The sequence below is a fragment of the Antechinus flavipes genome, chromosome 2 (genome assembly GCF_016432865.1).
Source record: "Antechinus flavipes isolate AdamAnt ecotype Samford, QLD, Australia chromosome 2, AdamAnt_v2, whole genome shotgun sequence".
Taxonomy (NCBI): domain Eukaryota; kingdom Metazoa; phylum Chordata; class Mammalia; order Dasyuromorphia; family Dasyuridae; genus Antechinus; species Antechinus flavipes.
The window spans coordinates 296529611-296550497 of NC_067399.1; the positions used below are offsets into that span (position 1 = coordinate 296529611).

The 20887-nt window shown below is 37.6% G+C and overlaps 1 protein-coding gene across 1 annotated transcript in view; it reads left to right on the plus strand.

Annotated features, from left to right (window-relative positions):
• CCDC88C (coiled-coil domain containing 88C) overlaps nt 1–20887 on the plus strand; it is a 223535-nt gene that overhangs the window by 132198 nt on the left and 70450 nt on the right. Inside the window, exons 11-13 of the mRNA XM_051977393.1 lie at nt 6536–6682; nt 8081–8225; nt 11896–12080. Coding sequence (XP_051833353.1) covers nt 6536–6682; nt 8081–8225; nt 11896–12080 — 477 coding nt within the window. The remainder of the gene's footprint in view (nt 1–6535; nt 6683–8080; nt 8226–11895; nt 12081–20887) is intronic.

Genomic DNA, 20887 nt, shown 5'->3' on the forward strand with positions numbered 1-20887 from the left:
CAACCAACTGATCATAATGCATTTATTAAGTGCTTGTTATGTGCATTAGGAATGGCAGAAGACAGCCCCTGCCTTCAAAGAAGCTCATAATCAAATGGACAACATAGCATGCAAACGAATGTATATAGATAAGCCATCGACAAGATAAATAGGAAATAACAGAGGGAATGTAAGTACTAGGGCAACTCTATGAGGAAGGTACTATTATTATTGTCATTTTACAGATGAGGAAACTGGGTCAAGTTAAGTAACTAAAGTCAAATTCTAGTAAATGTCTAAGGAAATTCAGATCTTCCAACTCCAGGTCCAATACTTTAACCACTTAGCTGATTCTTACAATTATTTCTATCAATATTAGTACCTTCCTTTTCTGCAACTTATTCTTTTAAATATATATATATACACACACATATATATTATACATGGGTACATATATATATATACATATATATTAATTTTTTACATTCATTTTTGAAATTTTTGAATTCCAAAATTCTCTCCTTTCCCTCTTCCCCTCCCCTACTCATTGCAAGCAGTATGATTAAACATGTGAACTCATGCAAAACATATACAGAGAAATCACACAGGCAGCATTTGCCAGTGCTCAGATCCATGTCTTCCTGGCAGCAGGAAGTGAAATAGACTTAAAATCAGGCCCACCTGGATTCAAATCCAATTTAAGACACTTAAGTATCTGTTCAATCTTTGATAAGTCAGGTAACTTCTCTAAATTTCAGTTCCCGTTTTGTAAAATGAAGGGATACGACTAAATGTCTCTGCGGTATCTTCCTGTTCCAAATCGATGGTACTTTTAAAACTAATTTTTATTCCCTGAACATAGACCAACTCATTTCATTCACATGCAGCCTAGACATGTATTGGGTATATTAGTAAGCTGTCTTGAGATTTTAAAAGATTGATCTTTGATATTCCAGAGTGAATATAGAATATTTATGTGTGCTTGAACACACATGCAAGTGTAGCAAGTATAATAAAGTTTTAAAATGCTTTGCTAATTAATGCATTATATGAGTGTCCAGCATTGTTATTTAATTCTTCCATGTACTTTAGGGAGGGATGTGCTAAAACTAACTTGTATCAGCTCTCAAGAGCCAGTTGTTAAATTTGAGCATTTATTTGCATTTGTTTGAGCTTTTATACTTTGGAAATTGACAAACACTACAAACCAGAACTTGGTTTATTATTTTGTTGATTGTGTAGACTTAAAGAAATGATGGAAAATGTGTTAATAATGTAGTTTAAACTTAAAAATGTGTCATGAGTACTTTTTTGTGGAAAATTGGTTGTTAAACGTTTACCAACATGTATCTACCTTGAACATAAATAGGATGAAAATGTTTTAATATATGAACACATGTATAGTTTCACTAATATGGTTCTATTGATGTAAGTCTTTATACTGTCATACTAAAAGGGATGGTTTCTGTGACTTGCTGTGATGAGAACAAAACATTTTCACCTCATTTTATAGTTAAACTTCTGGTAATGATCCTGTCTCAATCAAGAAGCATAACAACCCAGACAGAAGATTATTTGGTTGTATTTAAGAGACAAAGTCACAAAGAACCATATGAGAGTTCAGGAAAAGGTTATTAATGGTAAGAAAATTCACAGAGGAGGTAGCATTTGACTTGGGATTTAATGGTCAGAAAGGAGGAGGAGAATAACCCACACTTAGGGAATGCTATGAGCAGAGATAGAGAAAACTCTTGAGAGTTTCAGGAAGAGAATGTTTCAGCATTCTGGCTTAACTGAGATACTTAGTTGATGAAAGAAAGAGATGAGATAAGCCTGGATGTATAAGAGAGTATCAGATTGCAGACGATGTTGAATGCTCACCTGTTAAGTTATCACCCTCTAGACCCTCTAGACTTTTTTTTTTTTTTAAGAAAATTCTGTTTTATAAAGCAAAAGAACCAAAGGAAAAGCAAACAATTGGGACATATACTGCATTCCAGTGATCCAGCATATTTATTAGATGAAGAGATATGGACTAGATAATATAATTAAATGCATTCAGAACTGGGGTGAGGGATAACCAGACTCAAAGCAGAATCATTAATGGTTCAGTGCCAGCGTGGTAAGAGGCCTCCATCTGTGCTTGGCCCTGTTCAATAAGCATTTTTATTAGTAACTTGGGGAAAGGTATAATATACAATTTACAGAAGATATCTGTCTCTGTGGATTAGTTCATATACTGGGTAACAATCAGAATTTAAATGATCTTGGACAGGCTGGAGCATAGAGCGGAGTCTAGTCAAATAAAATATGATAAGGATTGATATCAAATCTTGTTTTTGAAATGACAATATTAATAATAATGATGATTAGCATTAAAATATCACTTTCAGGTTTGCATAGATTATCTCAATTGATCTCATTAGAAATCCCATGAAGTAATTGCTTATTATTTTTATTCACATTTTATAGCTATAGGAAACAGAGGTACAGAGAGGTTTGTTTGTTTTGTCCATAGTTTTATTTGGATCTGTTTATTGTTAGTTAACAAAAGAAATCCCTGCCAAGCGCTGCCTCTGGAAATAAAATAATTAAAATTACAGAATGGGGAATTTTTTATTGGTCCTATTGAGGAAGAGGGCTGTGTTTACTTTGAGGGAAGAACTTGGTGATCATGTTTTTGAACTTTGGTCAACAATATTAGATTTTTAATAAATACTTGTTGATTCAAGGGCTTTATGTAGTTTCTAGTTAAGTTTATACTTTTTTTTTTTTTTTTAAAGAAAATGCATGTATTTTTTGTGGATTTAGGAAGTGGAAGAGATTAATTTTATAGGGTTATCTGTGTTTGAACCTGATCTTTTGTTTCCCTTTGAAAACATCATTGTCTCTGTACTGTCAGGGTGACAATCACTTGTAGATGAGAAAACTTCAAGGAAAGGGCAAGCAAAACCAGGAATTTCCCAGATTACCTTCTTTCAAATGTCCTTTTCATTGACTTAGACTTTCATTGAATTAGACTTAGATCTTCCAAACATTGAGGTCAGCACTTGAAAACACAACCTTCTTTGTTCACTATTGCTGTTGGTATCTGTTCATGGAAGTTGTGTGAGGTACTGTTTGTCAACTTAAGTTCAGCATCCAACCAACATTTAAACATCAAGTATGAGTGATCTAAAATTTAAAGAAGAGATAATTCTTGTCCTCAGGGAGTTTATAGTCTGTATAAGAAATGTGATACTTTTAAAGTTGTCTATAATACTCCAATATGATTTGTTTCCTAACTAGTTTATACTCTTTGTGTGTGTGGGAGGTATAATCTTTAGGACAGTGAATTTAATTTCTTTTTAAAAAATTATTATATGTTAAGAAGAATTACATGTATTTAACCTATATTGAATTACTTCCTGTCTAGGGGAGGAGAGAAGGGGGAGGGCAAAAAATTTAGAGCACAAGGTTTTGCAAGGATGAATGTTGAAAACTATCTTTGCATGTATTTTGAAAAATAAAAAGCTATTATTTTAAAATTATGATTCTTAACATTTAAATTTTTTTTGAGTTTGAGATTCTTTCCTTTAGCCCCTCCCTCTCACTGAGAAGGCAAGCAATATGATATTCATTATATATATGAAATCTAGTTTAGAATGTTCTAATCAATGTAGTCTCTCTTGTACAAAGAACTAAGACTTGGTTGGAGCAAAGATAACCTATCTCTGTGATTCTCCTGTATCAAGAGCATATTGGAAATAAGCCTATCATTGTAAGAACATTTAAATTGACTGATCTGAGATGTGAGGAAGAGGAGGAAGAGGGTTTCCCCCTTTGAATCACTGCTTATAATCATTGTGTGGTTACTTTCTCTCCAGTTTGAAATTTTAAGTGTATCTCTTGATCTATAATAATTCTTGATAGTGGTCACTATTGTTTTTGGTTTCCTCATATCTCTCTTGATTTTCTTCCAGAATTGAAGCTTCTTGCAAGGGATAGACTTTATGTTCTGATATGCTTTTGGGTGATAATCATTCCTGCTTGTTCTTGGCTTCTGGGTGACTTTTTAAAAAATTAATTTCATTTTCTCCAATTACAAATAAAAAACAATTTTTGGGTTACCTATGTACATTCATTTTTACATATTTCTATATGAATCATCTTGGGAGAGAAAAATCAGAACAAAAAGTGAAAACCATGAGAGAAACCAGAAGAAAAAAAAAAGAGATGAAAATTGTATCTGTTTGATCTACATTCATTCTCTATAATTCTCTCTCTGGATGCGAATTGTGTTATCCTTCCAAAGTTTATTGAGATTTCCTTAGATCATTGAATCATTGAGAAGAACCAGGTCTATCGTTGGTTGTTGCACAGTCATGTTATTACTGTATACAATGATTTCCTGGTTCTGCTCACTTCACTCAGCATCCGTTCATGGAAATCTTTCCAGGCCTTTTTAAAATCAACCTGTTCATAAATTTTTATAGGACAATAATATTCCATTACTTTCACATGCCATAATTTATTCAGCCATTCTCCAGTTGATGGTCATTTACTCTTTTTCCAATTCCTTGCCACCACAAAGAGAGCTACTACAAACATTTTTGAACAAATGGGTCCTTTTCTTTCTTTTATGATTTTTTTGGGACACAGATCCAGTAGTGGCACTTTGGATTAAAGGATATGCACAGTATGCATTGTATGTTTAAAAAATGCTTGTTGATTGATTTTTTAAAAATAAGTTAATGTTTACATTTTTAAAGCATTTTTAAATACTAAATAAATTTAGTATTTTTAATATTTAAATTTTAAATTAAAATTTTAAACTTTAGTATTTTAGTATTTTAAAGTTTAAAATTAAAAAATTTAGTATATAAAAATAGCTTCTTTCAGTTGTCACTATTATTAATTTTTTTTGGTTCCTTTTATCTGCTTCTCTGGTTTTCTTTTGTGCTTGGTTTTAGTTGATTTTTCTAGTTGATTTAATGAATAAAATTTTTTTGCTGCTTTTTATTTTCATATCAGATATGTTTCCCAGCCCATTTCTCTCTTCCTTCTTATCCTTCTCAGAAATTTATCTGTTAGAACACAGAACAAAAGAAAAGAAAGAAAAAACCCAGTAAAATTAACCACATTGTTTCATACTCATATCTTCCTACCTCTGTTATGAAGGGAGGAAATACCTTTTCAAGACCTACTTTTCTACATTTCACCCTTTGATTAAAACTTTGCCCATTGACCAAACTGAGTGATTTTTTTCCCCCATCAGTCCTTTTGGATTCCAGCCTAAGTGTGCCCCAGCCAGTCTGTCTTGTGTCTCTATGGGCATCTAGCCAGCTGCAGGATATGAATGACCTACCTAACCCTGTTCTTTGTGTTATAATCAGTGAGAGTAAGGTGGGGTAGAAAAACTAATAACAGACTTCTTGTCCACCTAGAAAAGGCTGTCCGGTTTCCCAGTGTGTGCTTGAAGGCATTCAGGGGTGTGTATAGGAGGAATTCTTGCATGACCTCAAAATGGCTCTTCAGAATGGTAAAAGATAAATACAAAGAAAATTAAAACATTTGTCCTAATGTGGAATGCAATAGTGATGTGATGGAAGAACACAATTGTTTCCTTTAAATTTGTTAAGCAATTGATCTCAGGGTTAAAGTGGTAAACATACCCCTGCCCTCTTAGATCTCTGTGGGGCAGACAGAATTGCTTTGTTTCAGTTTGGGGCATTATTTTTGCTGGACAATGGTCCTCTTCTAAGCGCATGATGAGAACTTATAATTTTCCAAAGGCATGGATGTGCCATTAGAAAATATATTTTGAAAAAGAAAGATGGTCTGAATAGATAATTCATTACCAATTGCTTCCTTGAATCTCTAAGGCCTCCTAAATTATTTCAAACCTGTGTGCTTCATCATTTTTTAACTTGCATTAAAATTAAATTAATTTTAATTTTTAATTAAATTTTAATTAAATTTAAAATATTTTCATCTCTTTTCTCTTTCCCTTTCCTATTTTAGTCAATAGGTCTTCAAACTCAGATGTTCAGATCTTCTGTTTTTCTCACTTGTGACATCCCATCTATCATCTCCAATCCATCCTACACACTCTTACCAGAGTAATTTCCCTTAAATATGGATCTGACTATATTACTTCCCTACTTGGTCAACTTAAATGATTTATATTGCCTTTTGGATAAATAATAACTAACATCTAAATATCACCCGGTATGTGCTAAGCACTATGCTAAGTAAGCACTTTAGAAATACTATCCCATTTGATCCTCTCAACCTTAGATGTTATTGTTATTATTTTTATCCTATTTTATAGATAAGGAAAAGGTATATTTCAATTGGGGTTTTTTAGAATATAGAAAATTGATTTGAATTGATCTAATGAGATGATTGTTGTTAATGGTCATATTCATAGAAAAAACTTTCTACACTGTGTTTATTTCCTAGATGTCTTTTATTTAGACTCACTTTGCCAAAATAACTGGAAATGATAAGGGATAGGTTCTCAATAAAGAAATTCTTTTTACCTAAATGCATTATGTTTGTTTATATTGTCTAGGAGTTGAGAGAAGATAATATCATTCTGATTGAAACCAAGGCAATGTTGGAAGAACAGCTGACCGCTGCTCGAGCTCGAGGTGATAAAGTCCATGAGCTGGAAAAAGAAAATTTGCAATTGAAATCTAAACTTCATGATGTGGAACTGGTAATGAAGTTTTGTTATTAAATTATATTTGAGGATTGTCAATCTTATCACCTTTTAGTGCTTTTTTTTAATAGAGGGTATAGACATCTGATAGTAGTAATTAACAGCACTCATTTACAATGTGCTTTTTTTGCATTTAATTTTTTTCAAGTAAGAGATAGCTAGTTACCTTTTCTCTATCTATCTCATTGTAACTTTCTCTCTCTGTGTCTTTAGGGGCTCTCATGTCCTAAGCTGTCTTAAATAGGTAGTTTTAGACTAAGGGTTCTTGATCTAGGAGCTCTCAACTTTAAAACAAATTGATAACACTTGATTAAAATAAAGTTGAATTTTAATTAAATTTAATTAATTAAAGTTGAAATTTAATTAGATGAATTAAATTTTAAAAATCAGTTACAAAGGAAACTAATTATATTGAAACATAATTTCAATTTAATTAGTTTTTTAATAATCCTAGGTTTGTTTGTTTTTTTCTTCCTGAGGCAATTGAGGTTAAGTGACTTGCCCAGAGTCACACAGCTAGGATGTATTGAGTGTCCGAGGTCAGATTTGAACTCAGGTCCTCCTGACTTCAGGGCTAGTGCTTTATCCATCTAGCTGCCCCTATTTTATGTTTTTAAGAAAATTCTTCTGGAAAGGAGTCTGTAATTTTCAACAGATGGCCAAAGGATTCCATGGCATTAAACAAAAAAAAGTTAAGAATCCTTTCCTTATTTTTTTTCCCAAAGTCCTATTGTATGACCTAGAGTCAAGAGATTTGGAGTCAAATTTTAACCCTCTGAATTTTCCCATTTTTTGTAACTATTAGCAATAAATCTTTGGTGAACAAACATTTATTTCATGTTATATGCCAGGTTCTATGCTAAGCCCTGGAATGAGGATACAAAGAAAAGCTAAAATCCTCTCTCTCCAAGAAATGCATTTCAATTCCCTCAGACTCAGTTCCCTCATCTGTAAAGAGGCAATAATGATGCTTGTACTATTTCTTCCCAGGATAGTTGTGAGAGAAGTACCTTGCAAACCTATCTAAGATACCACTAACTGCTAAATTACTGTTGCCTGGAAGTGATGTAGCTTGCAGATATTGCTGTGGCTGCTCTAGCAGCGTTCATATTTTTGATAGAGATGCACATCTAAGTTTTGAAAACTGCATCAGGTCTTGTTCATCCTTCATCCTTTTCTTTTGATGGCTTCTTATTGATATCCTCTCTTTTCAAGCCACCTGAACATCCTCTTTCCCCTACCTACTCTTTTCTTAAAACAGTCCTGACATGGCCTTTATGAAATGTTTCATGCTTCTGGCCTTCCAGGAACAGCTGATCTGTTAATGAAAAGAACTGGTCCCTACACCTGCCGAGTTTTGTACTTTCTTCCTCCATGTTCTTCCTTTTTCTCTAGGACAGGGACACAGATAAGAAGCGAATTGAAGAGCTTTTGGAAGAAAACATGGTCCTGGAGATTGCTCAGAAGCAGAGTATGAACGAATCTGCCCACCTGGGCTGGGAGTTAGAGCAGCTGTCCAAGAATGCGGACCTTTCAGACGGTAAGTAAACCCAAGAGACAGTGACTCATTCTTAACTATCTTTTCAGTTTCTATCCCAAGGAACTAAGTCTGACATCATTTCCCTTGGAGTCCACATTAAGCCTGATAACTTAATCCTAAAGACCTAATTATCTTTAAAATGCCACTTAGAATTGTCTTTGTCTATTCCCTCCCCATCCCTTGAAAATAAAAAGTTTTCTCTGGAGTGAGAAATATAGATTATTACTATGTCACTCCTTTTCCCTATGGGAACTCCCATGACACTCAAGTATAAGTAGCATAGAACTCAGGGGCCATCTTAGTCAGATTTATGAATGACTAAGAATATTTGATGGCGGGGGAAACTTAAATGACCATTTATTCCCAGTGAAGTCTGTGTTTGGGGCATTATTATGCCCATTATACATTTGCCAAAGTGGAAAAAGATATCAGCCTTTTCCCCCTAACTCTCTTAAATATCCTAAATGGGTTTTTTTCTTATTTTGCACAACTCAATAATCATTTATTAAATATTTACTATGTGTCAGGCAGTGTGCTAAATACTTGTGATACTGAGAAAGACAAAAACAACATGCACCAGTCTGTCAAATTATTGGATAATTTGCCTACTGGCTTATTCCATGTATACACTGTTACCCACTGAAAAACTTCCTAGGCAGGGAGTCTCCTTCTTGAAAAGGGTTTTATGAACAAGGAGTCAGGATTATACTAGGAAGCACTGGCACCAAACAAATAGTAGGAGGTTCTAAAAATGAACATATGTGTAGTTGCCATTGGGTGGTCATTTAATGTTTTTATTAGTATTTAGGATTTGCAATTTTACAAAATAGTATTTTTTTGTGAACTAAAAGTTTTTTTGTTGAACTTTTGGATTTCTCAGCAGAGGAATAAAATCAGTTATTAGTTCATCAGAAGTATTTCAGTATTAATTATAAAAGAGCATAGTTTAAATCTTGATCATTAATTCATTCTGAAGGTACACATTAACAGAGATAGAACTATTTATGCCATTCATTTATCTCTTCAGCAACAACTTTATTTAGTGTTCACAAATTCAATTCATATAACACTTATTTTATCCATCCAACCTGGCAGACTTTATTAGGAAAATAAGCATTTTTAAAATTTATTAATGTCTTCATTAGTATATTATTAAGCACCTCTTCTGTGCAATGTGTACTATGAGGCAATAAAGATATAAAGATAATGGAAAGCAGTCTGATCCTCCAGGAATCTCTCTTTTACTAGAAGACCTAATAAAACGTAGAGTGGGAATGCTGACATAAGATATCAGAAAGGATTCCCTGTAAGAGGTAGCATTGTAGCTGAGCCCTGTGGAAAAGGCATGGAGGAGAAGGGGTAAGTGCATTGTAGTTGTGGAAAACAGCTACCTATTGGGTAGGCCAGTTTGGTGTAGGTGTGACTCAGGAAAGTGATAATAAGGATGGAAGGGTGCCCTGGGGCAAGATTGTGGAGGACTTTAAAGGCCACACTAAAAACTTATATTTTATGGAATTCTATTGAAGTTTTAGGGTTTTTTTGTCTTTTTTAGTTTAATTAATTAGTTTAGTTTTGTTTTGTTTTTAAGTAGAAGATAAGGACAAAAGGATAGGGTAATGGGGACAGCCATGGGGTGGGGGTGATGGATGAAATGCTGGGCCTGGAGGATTTGGCCTTAGAATTTACATGACTCTCAAAAGTCAGATAATCCCTGTTTGTCTTGGGAAATAGGAATAATAACAGCAGTTACTTCTAGGGTTGTTGTGAGGATCAAATGAAATCACATAAAGTACTTAGTATAGAGTGTCTAATTTGGGGAAAAGTCAGAATCCCAGTTTGTTTGGAATTCAGAATTTGTTAAGAGGAGTAAGATGATAAATAGGACTGTGGGCCAAATCGTCTTTCTCTTTTTTGGTCACTATTTATTTGATGGTGCAGTGGGAAAGAGCAGTAAGTTTGGAGTCAGGAAGAACTGAGTTCAGGCAGGACCTCTAATGGGCAAGTCATTAACTTCTCGGGCTTCACTTGCCTCATCTCTTGAGTATGAATAATAATAGGATCTACAACAAGGTTGTTATGACAGTATGGAGGAACAATATGTAAAGTACTTTACAAATTAGCATTATTATTATAGATGTGGGGCACAGTTTCTGCAAATGCATAGAAGTGGATCTGTAGGTCAGTTTGCTGCAGAAGTTTACTATAGTCTATCAGATGTAGCTCAAACTCTATCCTGGCATTTAAAGCTCTTTATCCTTCTTTTTTTAAAAGTTATTTAAAAAAATATTTTATTTTATTATTGCATAAACATTACATTTCCATCTATAGGAGATAGTATATGGATTATATGCTGTAAAGAAAGCTGTAAATTAGGAGTGAAGGTGAACATGGAAGTAGAGATGGGCAACAGTCTGAACAAATTCCCCCTGATTTTTCCAGCCTGATCTCATGCAGTCCTCCACATGGGCTGGCTTCTGCCCCATTAAACTAACTTCTCCCCCTTCTCTGTACATGTCCTGTGCTGTTCCCTTTTCCTGCTTTTGCTTGGACCAAAACATAGATGCAGTTAATTGAATATCATTGGACACCCATGAATTTTTTGAAAAAGTAAGCTCTGTGATTCAGGTTTTTAGCACCTTCTTTGATCAGTGCAGCACTTGGAGTAATGCTTTGGGCATTGAGATATTGTCACTTGCCCAGGGCTACATATCTAATCTATGTAGGAATAGGATTTGAACTCAGGATTTTCTGCTTTTGAGATCCTCTTTCACTACACTGTCCTGTCATTCATGATATAAGCTCAGAAATCCTAATTATTTCCTTTATAAGCTCCTTAGATTGGTTATTTAAGGGCCTCCACAGTCTGACCTCAGTCTACCCATCTTTAATACAGGATATGCTAAAAGTCTTAGTGTAGCTACAACTTTTTGTTGTTTTGTTTCGTTTTGATTTTTTTTTTTTGAGGCAATCAGGGTTAAATCAGCTAGTAGTAGGTGTTGACACTGTATTGAACTAGGGTCCTCCTTACTCCAGAGCTGATGTTCTATCCACTGTACCATCTAGCTGCCTAATTAATAGCTTTAAACTAGGACTTTTGGGATACCTTGTACATGCATATATGTGTTTAACTTCACTGCTCTGGCCTAACCCTCACTCCCCTTAAAAAAAATGCTCTTTGAGAGGACTGTGTAATTGTTCACTTTTAAAAAAAACACTCCCAGTCCTTAAAATAATGACTTTTATATTTTTGCTTTAGTTTCTTGTTTTCTTTCATTCCTTTATTTTCATTTATCTCTTCATTTGTTTATCCATTCCTTCATTCATTTTTATTTATCTATTTGTTTGTTTATTTATCCGTTCATTTATTTGTATCTATAGCGGTGATTTTTGCAGTGCCTGGAACTCCCAGGTGATGAAGCTCCTTCTACAAGTGCAGACCAGCATTGTTCAGTAATTTATGTTTTAGAGAGAATGGCCTGGGGGACACTCATAAGTTAAATGCTTGCTGTCTGTATCAGTGTTAGTTCTTGAACTCTGGTCTTTGTGAGATTGAGCCATTATTCCTTCTCTCTCACAAGTAACTATGTAATTGGGAGTGCAGTGGAAGTGGAATTAATTCCCTTAGGATGCTTTAGAGTGCTGAATTTTGATCCTGACAATCTTCCTCCAGCATCCAGGAAGTCCTTTGTGTTTGAGTTGAATGAGTGTGCCTCGAGTCGAATTTTAAAGCTGGAAAAGGAGAACCAGAGCCTTCAGAACACCATCCAAGAGCTGAGAGATGCTTCCCTGATTGCAGAAGAAAGCAAGTTAAAATTTGTGGAGCTTGAAACAGAGAATCACCAACTCAGCAGAAAGGTACCCCACCCCCTTCCTTCTGCCTGACAGCCTATCACTGAGTGGCCATTAAAGCCCAAAAGGAGATGCAAGGTCAGGACAAAGGATGTCCAGTAAAGAAACCTTGCCTTCACCTGTACCAAGGTCCTGGGAAAGGATATGTAACAAAATCAGTAAATAACAGCAGGGATAATAAGAACAATTAATAATTGATAGTGAATAAGATAAATAAGGTCATGCAGTAAATAGTATTTTTTAAAACCCTTGTGTTTAAAAAAAGTAAAAATAAGACATTGGACAAAAGCTATTTTGTGATTGAGTATATCCATGAATAAGCTAAGTTAGACTCCCAGTGGCAGCGGAAGTAGGAAAAGCAGAACTAGAAATCAGAAGACCTGGAAGAGAATCACAGCCCTACAAATCCTTTTACTTTGCTGCATGAAAACTTTCCGCTTTATCTATTTCTCTATTCTGTTGAAGGTGTGATAGTAGTAGGTGTTGAGACTGGGAAATTTGGAAACTCTGGGAATATAAAGGCAAAAAATGAAAATGCTTTATACAAAATGTGAGTATTATTCTACATATAAAAATGATGATTGGGTGATGTGAGTTTTCATGGCACATAGAAAAAAAAAGTGAGACAAGATGGTCATTGCTCATATAAGTGCTTATTGGGGTTAGAAACAAAGCATGACTGAACTAGTATGCAAAATGGGCTTCCTGGCCCAAGTTTCCTATGGTGAAACTGCTGTAGGCAGTCTCCCTTCACTGGTGTAGCACATAGAATGTTGGACTTGGGATCAGGAAGACCTGATTTCAAATATGGTCTCTTGTGAAAGTCATTTCAGTTTTCTCATCTGTCAAATGAGGAAATAGTGGCAATTACCTTCCAGGGTTATGTGAGGTTCAAAGGAGGTATTTGTAAAGTGCTTTGTAAGCCTAAATCCTAGCTATTATGATCTTTATCCTTTTTTTCCATCCCCTTCCCCATCCCTACCTCTTTATTCTTTTTAAAAAAAATTTTATTTTCCCCAGTTACATGTAAAATATTTTTTGGTTATACAAGTGCATTCATTTTTTACATATTTCCATATGAATCATGTTGGGAGAGAAAAATTAGAACAAAGGAGGAAAAAAAAAGAAGGGAAAAAAGTGAATATAGTATGTGTTGATTTGTATTCAGTCTCCATAGTTCTCTCTCTACATGTGGGTGGCGTTTTCCACCCAAAGTTTATTGGGATTATCCTGGATCACTGAATTGCTGAGAAGAACCAAGTTTGTCATAGTTGATCATTGCACAGTCTTGCTCTTGCTGTGTACAATGTTTGGGTTTGTTTCACTCAGTATCAGTTCATGTAAGTTTTTCCAGGCCTTTCTAAAATCAGCTTGTTCATCATTTTTTATAGAACAACAATATTCCATTACTTTCTCATACAATAACTTATTCAGCCAGTCCCTAACTGATGGACATCTCCTCCAGTACAAACATTTTTGCGCATTTGAATCCTTTTTCCCCATTTATAATTTCTTTGGAATATCCCTTTTCTCTTACTCTTTCCCCATCCCCATTCTCATCTTTCTGCAGGTAGAAATCACAGTTCCTTCACATATTTTTATCTTGCATAATTCATGCCTTTGTCTCTGTGGGTACCATATTCAGAACCCACCCAACATTGTAGTTCTTTTTTTTTTTGGATTAGTTTACTATCACAATGCAGCTCTTAGACTGTTTTCTCCCTATTTTCCATGTTCCCTTCAAGACCAACTTTGTTTTCTTTTGCCCTTTGAGTAAAGGAAGGTTTCCATAAAAGTACTTTTCTCCAGATGGTACAATGTAATAGGAAGAACTTTGACCTCCTGAGTTGAAGCTTACATTTATAGTTTATCACACAGTTAGCTGTATGACTATGAACTTAGTTTACCCGTTTGTAAAATGCACAACTTGGTCGAGATGATCCCCAAGATCCCCTATGTGAGCTCTAAAAGGATTTCACACTTTCTCAGATTTGATGCAGGAGTAACGTGGCATTTATTATACCCATTTGCTAAATGTGGCCCTCACCCCTTTTTACCTTCTTCATTTAAAAAAATCAAAGTGTTAGATTAGATACTTCCCAAAGTCCCAGATCTAATTTCAAAACTCATTATCTTTTCCTTTATATCTTCTTATAGTATAAGTTTTACCATTTTTCCTGTTCCCGGACTATTTATTACATCTGTCCAAAGTGCCACCATTTTTGGAGTCACTCAGGTTCACTATTTCAATGTTTGAATTATCCTCAATTCCTTACTTCACATGTCTAGTCAGTTGCCACTCTTGTCCCTTCTTATACAACATCTGTCCAATCTGTCCCCTTCTCTTTTCTCAGGGTCAACATGTTCTTGATCTGGACTCCTCTAAGTGATTTTCTTGATTCAAAATTCTCTCCTCTCCAATTCTTCTCCCACGCATAAAGCATAGACCATGTTATTACTTTTCTACCCAATAAAACCTAGTAGTTCTCTTTTAACTTTAGACTCACATAAAAATCCCATTTTGTCATTTAGAGCCCTTAAAAATCTGGTTCCAGCCTACTTGTTCAGTCTTAGTATAAATTATTTCCCTTCCCATATTATGTAGTCCCATCTAACTATCCATATTTCTCTTCCTAACACAAAAATGCTCTTCTGTTACACCCCTATGGACTACTCTAACCTGGTAGCTCCTCTTTGAGCTACTCTTAATGCCCATTAGTCGACGGCATGGCTAGTCCACACTTACCCATCTTCGGGCACCACCCCGGATCCCACAGACAGACCACCAGGAGGTAGGGGTGAAGTGAAAGAGAACTTTATTCTTAGCACATATCTATACCCTCCTGAGGTTCTGGGGGAAGGAGAGACCTCCCTCTAGGAACCCAGCATAATGGGATTGGCCCGAGAAAAGGGAGGGAGGCGTGCTAGACTTTGAGAGCACTAAGGAGGGAGATAGGGTGCCTGGGGTCAGACATCCCTCCTGAGGCTATGCCCCACCTCCACGTAGGACTTGCCTGCACCTCAGAACCTCTCATCCCTCAGGTCCTCCCTCATGCCTTAAACTGCATTCCTTGCTCCTAGAGGCTTTTTAATCCTTACATCTCCCCCTCTTTTATTAATAAGACCAGATGTTCTCATGTTGACAAATAAGAAGCTCTTCCATAAGCACCTCTAAAGAATTTTTTTTAAGAATACATATAAAGCATCCTAGCAAAGTAGGCAAAAGCAAAAGAAGCAACAATACAAAATGGCTCCATAGGGCCCATGGGATACAATAGAAGGGGATGGGAAAGGAAGTATGTTGGATCCAATCACTAAGCCAGTCCGGCAAGGGTGGTCATCTCTCTGCTATGACGCTGTTTCGGGCGTCTCCTGGGTTATCTCCTTTTCTTCTTTAGCCCTTTCTTTAATAGGGGCAACTTTCCTTGTTCTTTCTGGAATCCAGTGGCCTTCCCCATCAGGACCTGCAAGACATAAATATCCCGGCCCTCTCCAAAATATTAAAAATGGATCTTGCCAATGTCCTTCCTCGTCCTTCCAAAGGACCTTTTGAATGTTCTCCAGCACCTGAAGCACTGTTTTCATGGAGCTTAATTTTCTGTCCTGTCTATAAGATTATGCCAAATATATCATTCCTGGAGAGAGGCTGGTATCCCTATCCAAGCACAAAAAATTGTACATATATAAGGTCTTATCCACATTCACCTGTGTGGGCCATCGGGGTTTCTGTCTACTTCCTTTCCCTTTCTGTTTAATAAGGGTGGCCTTCAGAGTACGATGGGCGTGTTCCATGAGGGCCTGGACCTGTGGATGATAGGGAATCCCTGTAACATGTTTAATGGCAAACGTGGCGAGGAAGGTGGCCATCTGCTTAGAGGTATAAACTGGACCATTGTTAGTCTTTATGGTATTAGGAACTCCATGAGAGGAGAAGCAACTATACAAATGTTTAATGACTGAAGGAAAGTCCTCACATGAGGCCACTGTGGCCCAAAGGAATCTAGAAAAGGTGTCAATACTGACGTGGATGGCCACACGGCCCACATGTGTCATGTCCATTTCCCACAAATCATTGGGGAATAAACCCTGGGGATTAACTCCTTTACTAGGTGGAGGAGGGAGAAACTGAACTCACTGTTTCCCTATCTGTCAGGCTTGTTCCCAGGTGAGGCCATAAAGGCAACATAGAGAATTAGTGAATAAGTGGAGAAAATCGTGGGCACGTTCAGGGGGTGTGGTGACCGTGAGAAGGGAGCATCGTAAAGCACGGTCCGCCACCTCATTGCCAGCATTGGTGAGAGTATCCATGCAGGATGTAAATGGGATGTTTCCTAGTCTGTAAAATCAGCTGCAAGTCAGCAAGGAGATCAGCAATTGAAGAGTTCTGAGGTTGTGGGACAGCATCCTCAATGCTTCTGAGCACTTGGACAGCATATAAGCTGTCTGAAAGGATGTTAATGGGCTCTGGGTATCTCTTGCATCCTTTTAAGATGTCATATAAGGCTGCATCAAAGAAATAGGAATAGGGGTACAAGCCCTCAACTATTGAATTTGTCCAACCAGTTTCTGAAATAGGTTCAGAGTATTCACCTTGTCTAAGTGTAAGTTAGGTATCTGATGAGTAACTGCAGAAGTCCCCATGTGGAGTCCCAGGTAAATGCTGGGATACTTATGTCGGATCTTTTCTGGGGCTGCCACCAGTCCATGTGGAGCAAGAATGGCTCATGGTCTCTTTAAGCAGGGCAGAGAGATCTTTCCCACTGCTCACTGATAACAGTATATCATCCATGTAATGCAGTATCATGGCATGAAGCCACGCCTTCCTAATTGGTTCTAGCACTGGCGCTATGTATGCCTGACACAAAGTGGGGCTACAACAATCCCTTGGGGGAGAACTTTCCATTGGTAGTGCAGATCAGGTCCTGCATTGTTTATAGAGGAGTGGTAAAAGCAAATCTTTTCTTCTCCTCTGGGGCCAGAGGGATGGGGAAGAAACAATCTTGTATGTCTCTTACTGTAACTGGCCAGCCACTGGGTACTAGATTAGGGGATGGCGTGCCAGGCTATAGGGCTCCCATAGGTTCATTAGTAGCATCAGTGGCCCTAAGGTCCATTAGCATTCTGAGTTTCCCAGATTTTTTCTTTATAATAAATACAAGGCTATTCCATGGGCTGGACATTGGTTCTATAGGTCCGGCCTTCAATTGTTGTATAATTTCATGTAAGATTTGGGCTTTATAAACTGAGAAAGGCCAGTAGGGCACCCAATCTGGGGTGTTAGATTTCCATGTTAATGGTGTGGGTGTGATATGAAAGGTGGTGCCCAAACCCTCAATGGCCCCAATTAAAAATCCTGTGGAGGTGGTATATAAACTGAGGCTCCACAAGCCTTCAATATGTCTCTGCCCCATAGATTGTACCTGAGACCTGCGACCCCCAGAGTTTGGAATACCCCTGTTTGTCTGCAAACTACCAGGGCAGGTCTTCTGCTGCCCCCCTTGTAGATATAGCAGCTGCAAGGACATCCATTTGAAAGGCCCTGGAGCCGACATTCTCACATCTCTTTATCATCTCTTCCAGGCCAGCCTCCCCATCTAAAGTCAGCGTGGCCTTCTGGCAGTTAGTATTAGCATTCTCCTGTGCCAATTTCTGTATGAGGCTGGAGGCTTCTCCTTTGTGCACTGACCTCTCAACAGCTGCCTGTAGGCAGGCCACAAAATCAGGAAAAGGTTCATCTGGGCCCTGTTTAATCCTAGTCATTGAGGACCTTTGCTTTCCAGATGCTTGAATTGTGCTAAATTCTCATTAGACACATTGGGAGACAGCTGCATATCCTGTTGCAGCATATTGCATTTGATCCTCATTTCATACTTTCCAGCTTTCTGTATTATTTGTCCTAAACTTGTCTGGGAATCTCCAAAGCCTTCACAAGCAGGTGCAGAGGGAGCAGACGGGAGACATATCTCCTTAGGGAGGGAGAAGGCCATGCCTCGGAGATGGAGGTGACCTTCCCTTTGTTTGCTTTCTCCTCCCTCATCTTATCACCGTCCTTTTCCTCAAGGTCATATGTCTCTCTGTTTACTTTCTTATTACTCATCTTATCCCTGCCCTCTCCTCTTCCATCATAGCCACTTCCTGCTTCTTCCTCACTACCTCTTCCTTCTTTCACGTCACAGCCACCTCCTTGTCTTCCTGTTTATTTCCTGATTCTTTCCCCCAGCTGACTTCCATTTTATGGGCACAGCTGGTCCCAGTGAGTGCCAGTTTGCAACCCTCATTTGTTTTATGACTCTCCGTGTGCACTTCATTATTTACTTTTAATGGATTGAGACTTGTACCTCTTACAATGCCCCCAATCACTTGATGCCATTCCGGGATGGCTCCCGGAGTTTCCTTATCATAGGAAGCCATCTGACTACCTACTGCCTCCCACTTTTAAAAATCCATTTCCAATCCTGCTTGCTTCACTATTCTATAAGCTTCTTTCCCTGGTACCTCCTGGTCTGGGACCCTCACAACAAATGTCCCATTTTCCTAACTTTCTACTCCCTCTAGAGCAGAGTTTTGTCTCTCTTCCCTCCTGTAGGCCTGCTACAAGGGGAGGTCCTAGCCAAAATTGCCCCACGTTGGGCGCCACTTGTTCCGCCCCTACGGACTACTCTAACGTGGTAACTCCCCTTTGAGCTACTCTTAATGCCCGGCCCTCGACGGCACAGCTAGGCCACACTTAGCCATCTTCGGGCACCAACCCGGATCCCCCAGAGACAGACCACCAGGAGGTAGGAGTGAACCAGAAGAGAACTTTATTCATAGATAGCACATATTTATACCCCCATAAGGTTCCGGGGGAAGGGGGAGGTCCTCTAGGAACCCAGCATAACCGGATTGGCCCAAGAAGAGGGAGGGAGGCGTGCTAGGCTTTGAGAGCACTAAGGAGGGAGATCAGGTGCCTGGGGCCAGACATCCCTCCTGGGGCTAAGCCCCATCTCCATGTAGGACTCGCCTGCTTCTCGGAACCTCTCATCCCTCAGGTCCTCCCACATGCCTTGAACTGCATTCCTTGCTCCCAGAGGCTTTTTAACTCTTACATTCTTCTCTCATTTTTCTTCCACATTTTGCCTGTCTCCTTTACTTAGAATGTGCGTCTTTCTTTCAAGTCTTAGCATTTTTATTTTCATTTAACTTTTTATGTGAAGGTTTTTGTGTTTTTGTTTTGTTTTGTTTTTGATGCTTCCCTGGATGCTAGAGTTTATCATAAGTTAAAATACCTTATAATTTGTGTGTAAATATTTTATATGCCTACACATATGTGTATGGTCTCCTTTTATAGAATATAAGCTTCTTGAGGGCAAGTACGATTTCATTTTATAGTCTTTGTGTGTCTCTGGTACCTAGTACAGTGCTGATATGTAGAACCAGCAGGAGCTGAATAGAGTACTAAACTAGCAGTCAGGAAAACCTGATTTCAAATCTGGTGTAAAACATTATTTTTGGGACCCCAGGCATGTTGTTTAACTTCTCTTTATCTCAGTGTCCTCATCTGTAAAATGGGAATAATTATAGCACCTACTTCCCTGGGTTGATATGAAGATAAAATGAGGTAATATATGTAAAGTATTTTGCAACCTTAAAAGTGATGTGTATGTGCTAATTATCAGGGTGATTAATAATAATGATATTTTATGATAATAAATTCCAATTGATCATTTTATTCTTGTGCTCATCCTAAGTATGTTTTTTCCTATCTGGGATGCAGTCTCCCCACTCCCATTCCCATTTCTTTATTCTTATTTTTATTTCATTTATTTATTTGCTGAGGCAATTAGGGTTAAGTGACTTGCCCAGGGTCACACAGCTAGGCAGTATTAAGTGTCTAGGTCAGATTTGACTGACCTCCAGACTTCAGGGTTGGTGCTTTATCCACTGCACCAACTAACTGCCCGCCTTTATTTTTATTTAAAAAATTTTTTTCCTCCATTCCCATTTCTACTACCCATTTGTCCATTTGCATAAAGTTTCAGCTGACCAGAAGTTTTTCTTTTCAGTTCTAGAGGAAAACCCCCCTTCATCTGTTGCTTATATCTTCTGATAAAAAGCTAAGAATACACAATTATTGGGCTTGTTTTGTGGGTCCATGTGAATCCATTAGAGGAAATGACTGGATTAAGAAAGCATTCCAGCCTTGCTCCAGATAAGGAAGATTTGACATTTAGAAAGACGAGGATTATAAGGTTCCAGGGAGTCCCATAGAGCTGTTAATTGAATGTTAATTGAAAGACTGGAACGTAATCCTAGTATATAGAGGTGATTTCATATTGTCCTCCCTGTAGGTTTCAGGAAATGCTTTTTTCCCCTCTAGTTTCCCATTGTTCTTTTTACTGCCCTCATATGCCACCCTCCAAACAGTCCTTCCTGCCTGTACAAACAGGAACTGGCATTCATTGCTGGCTGAAGAGCCTTCTTATTCTTTGGTTTTTCCCTTTCCTAGAGGGGCCTCCCCTTCCATTTTCTACTTTCTGTTAGAGTTCCATCTGGCTTTTTTAATTGTCAAAGAGGGGGAAAAAGTGTTAAAGAAAAGCCATCAGGCCTTGGCAGAATTCATAGGGAAAAGGCACTTTATTCCCTTCCTTTCCACTGTGACAATTCTGGTACCTGTCTCAAGAGTTTTTCTAGAACATAGGTGAGATGATCTATATGAAAACTGCTTTGTCAACTGTAAAGCAGGACTTCTTGGCCTGGGGTCCATGAACTTGATTTTACAAAATACTTTGAGAACTTTTTCATTATAATTGGTTTCATTTGTAATGCTATGT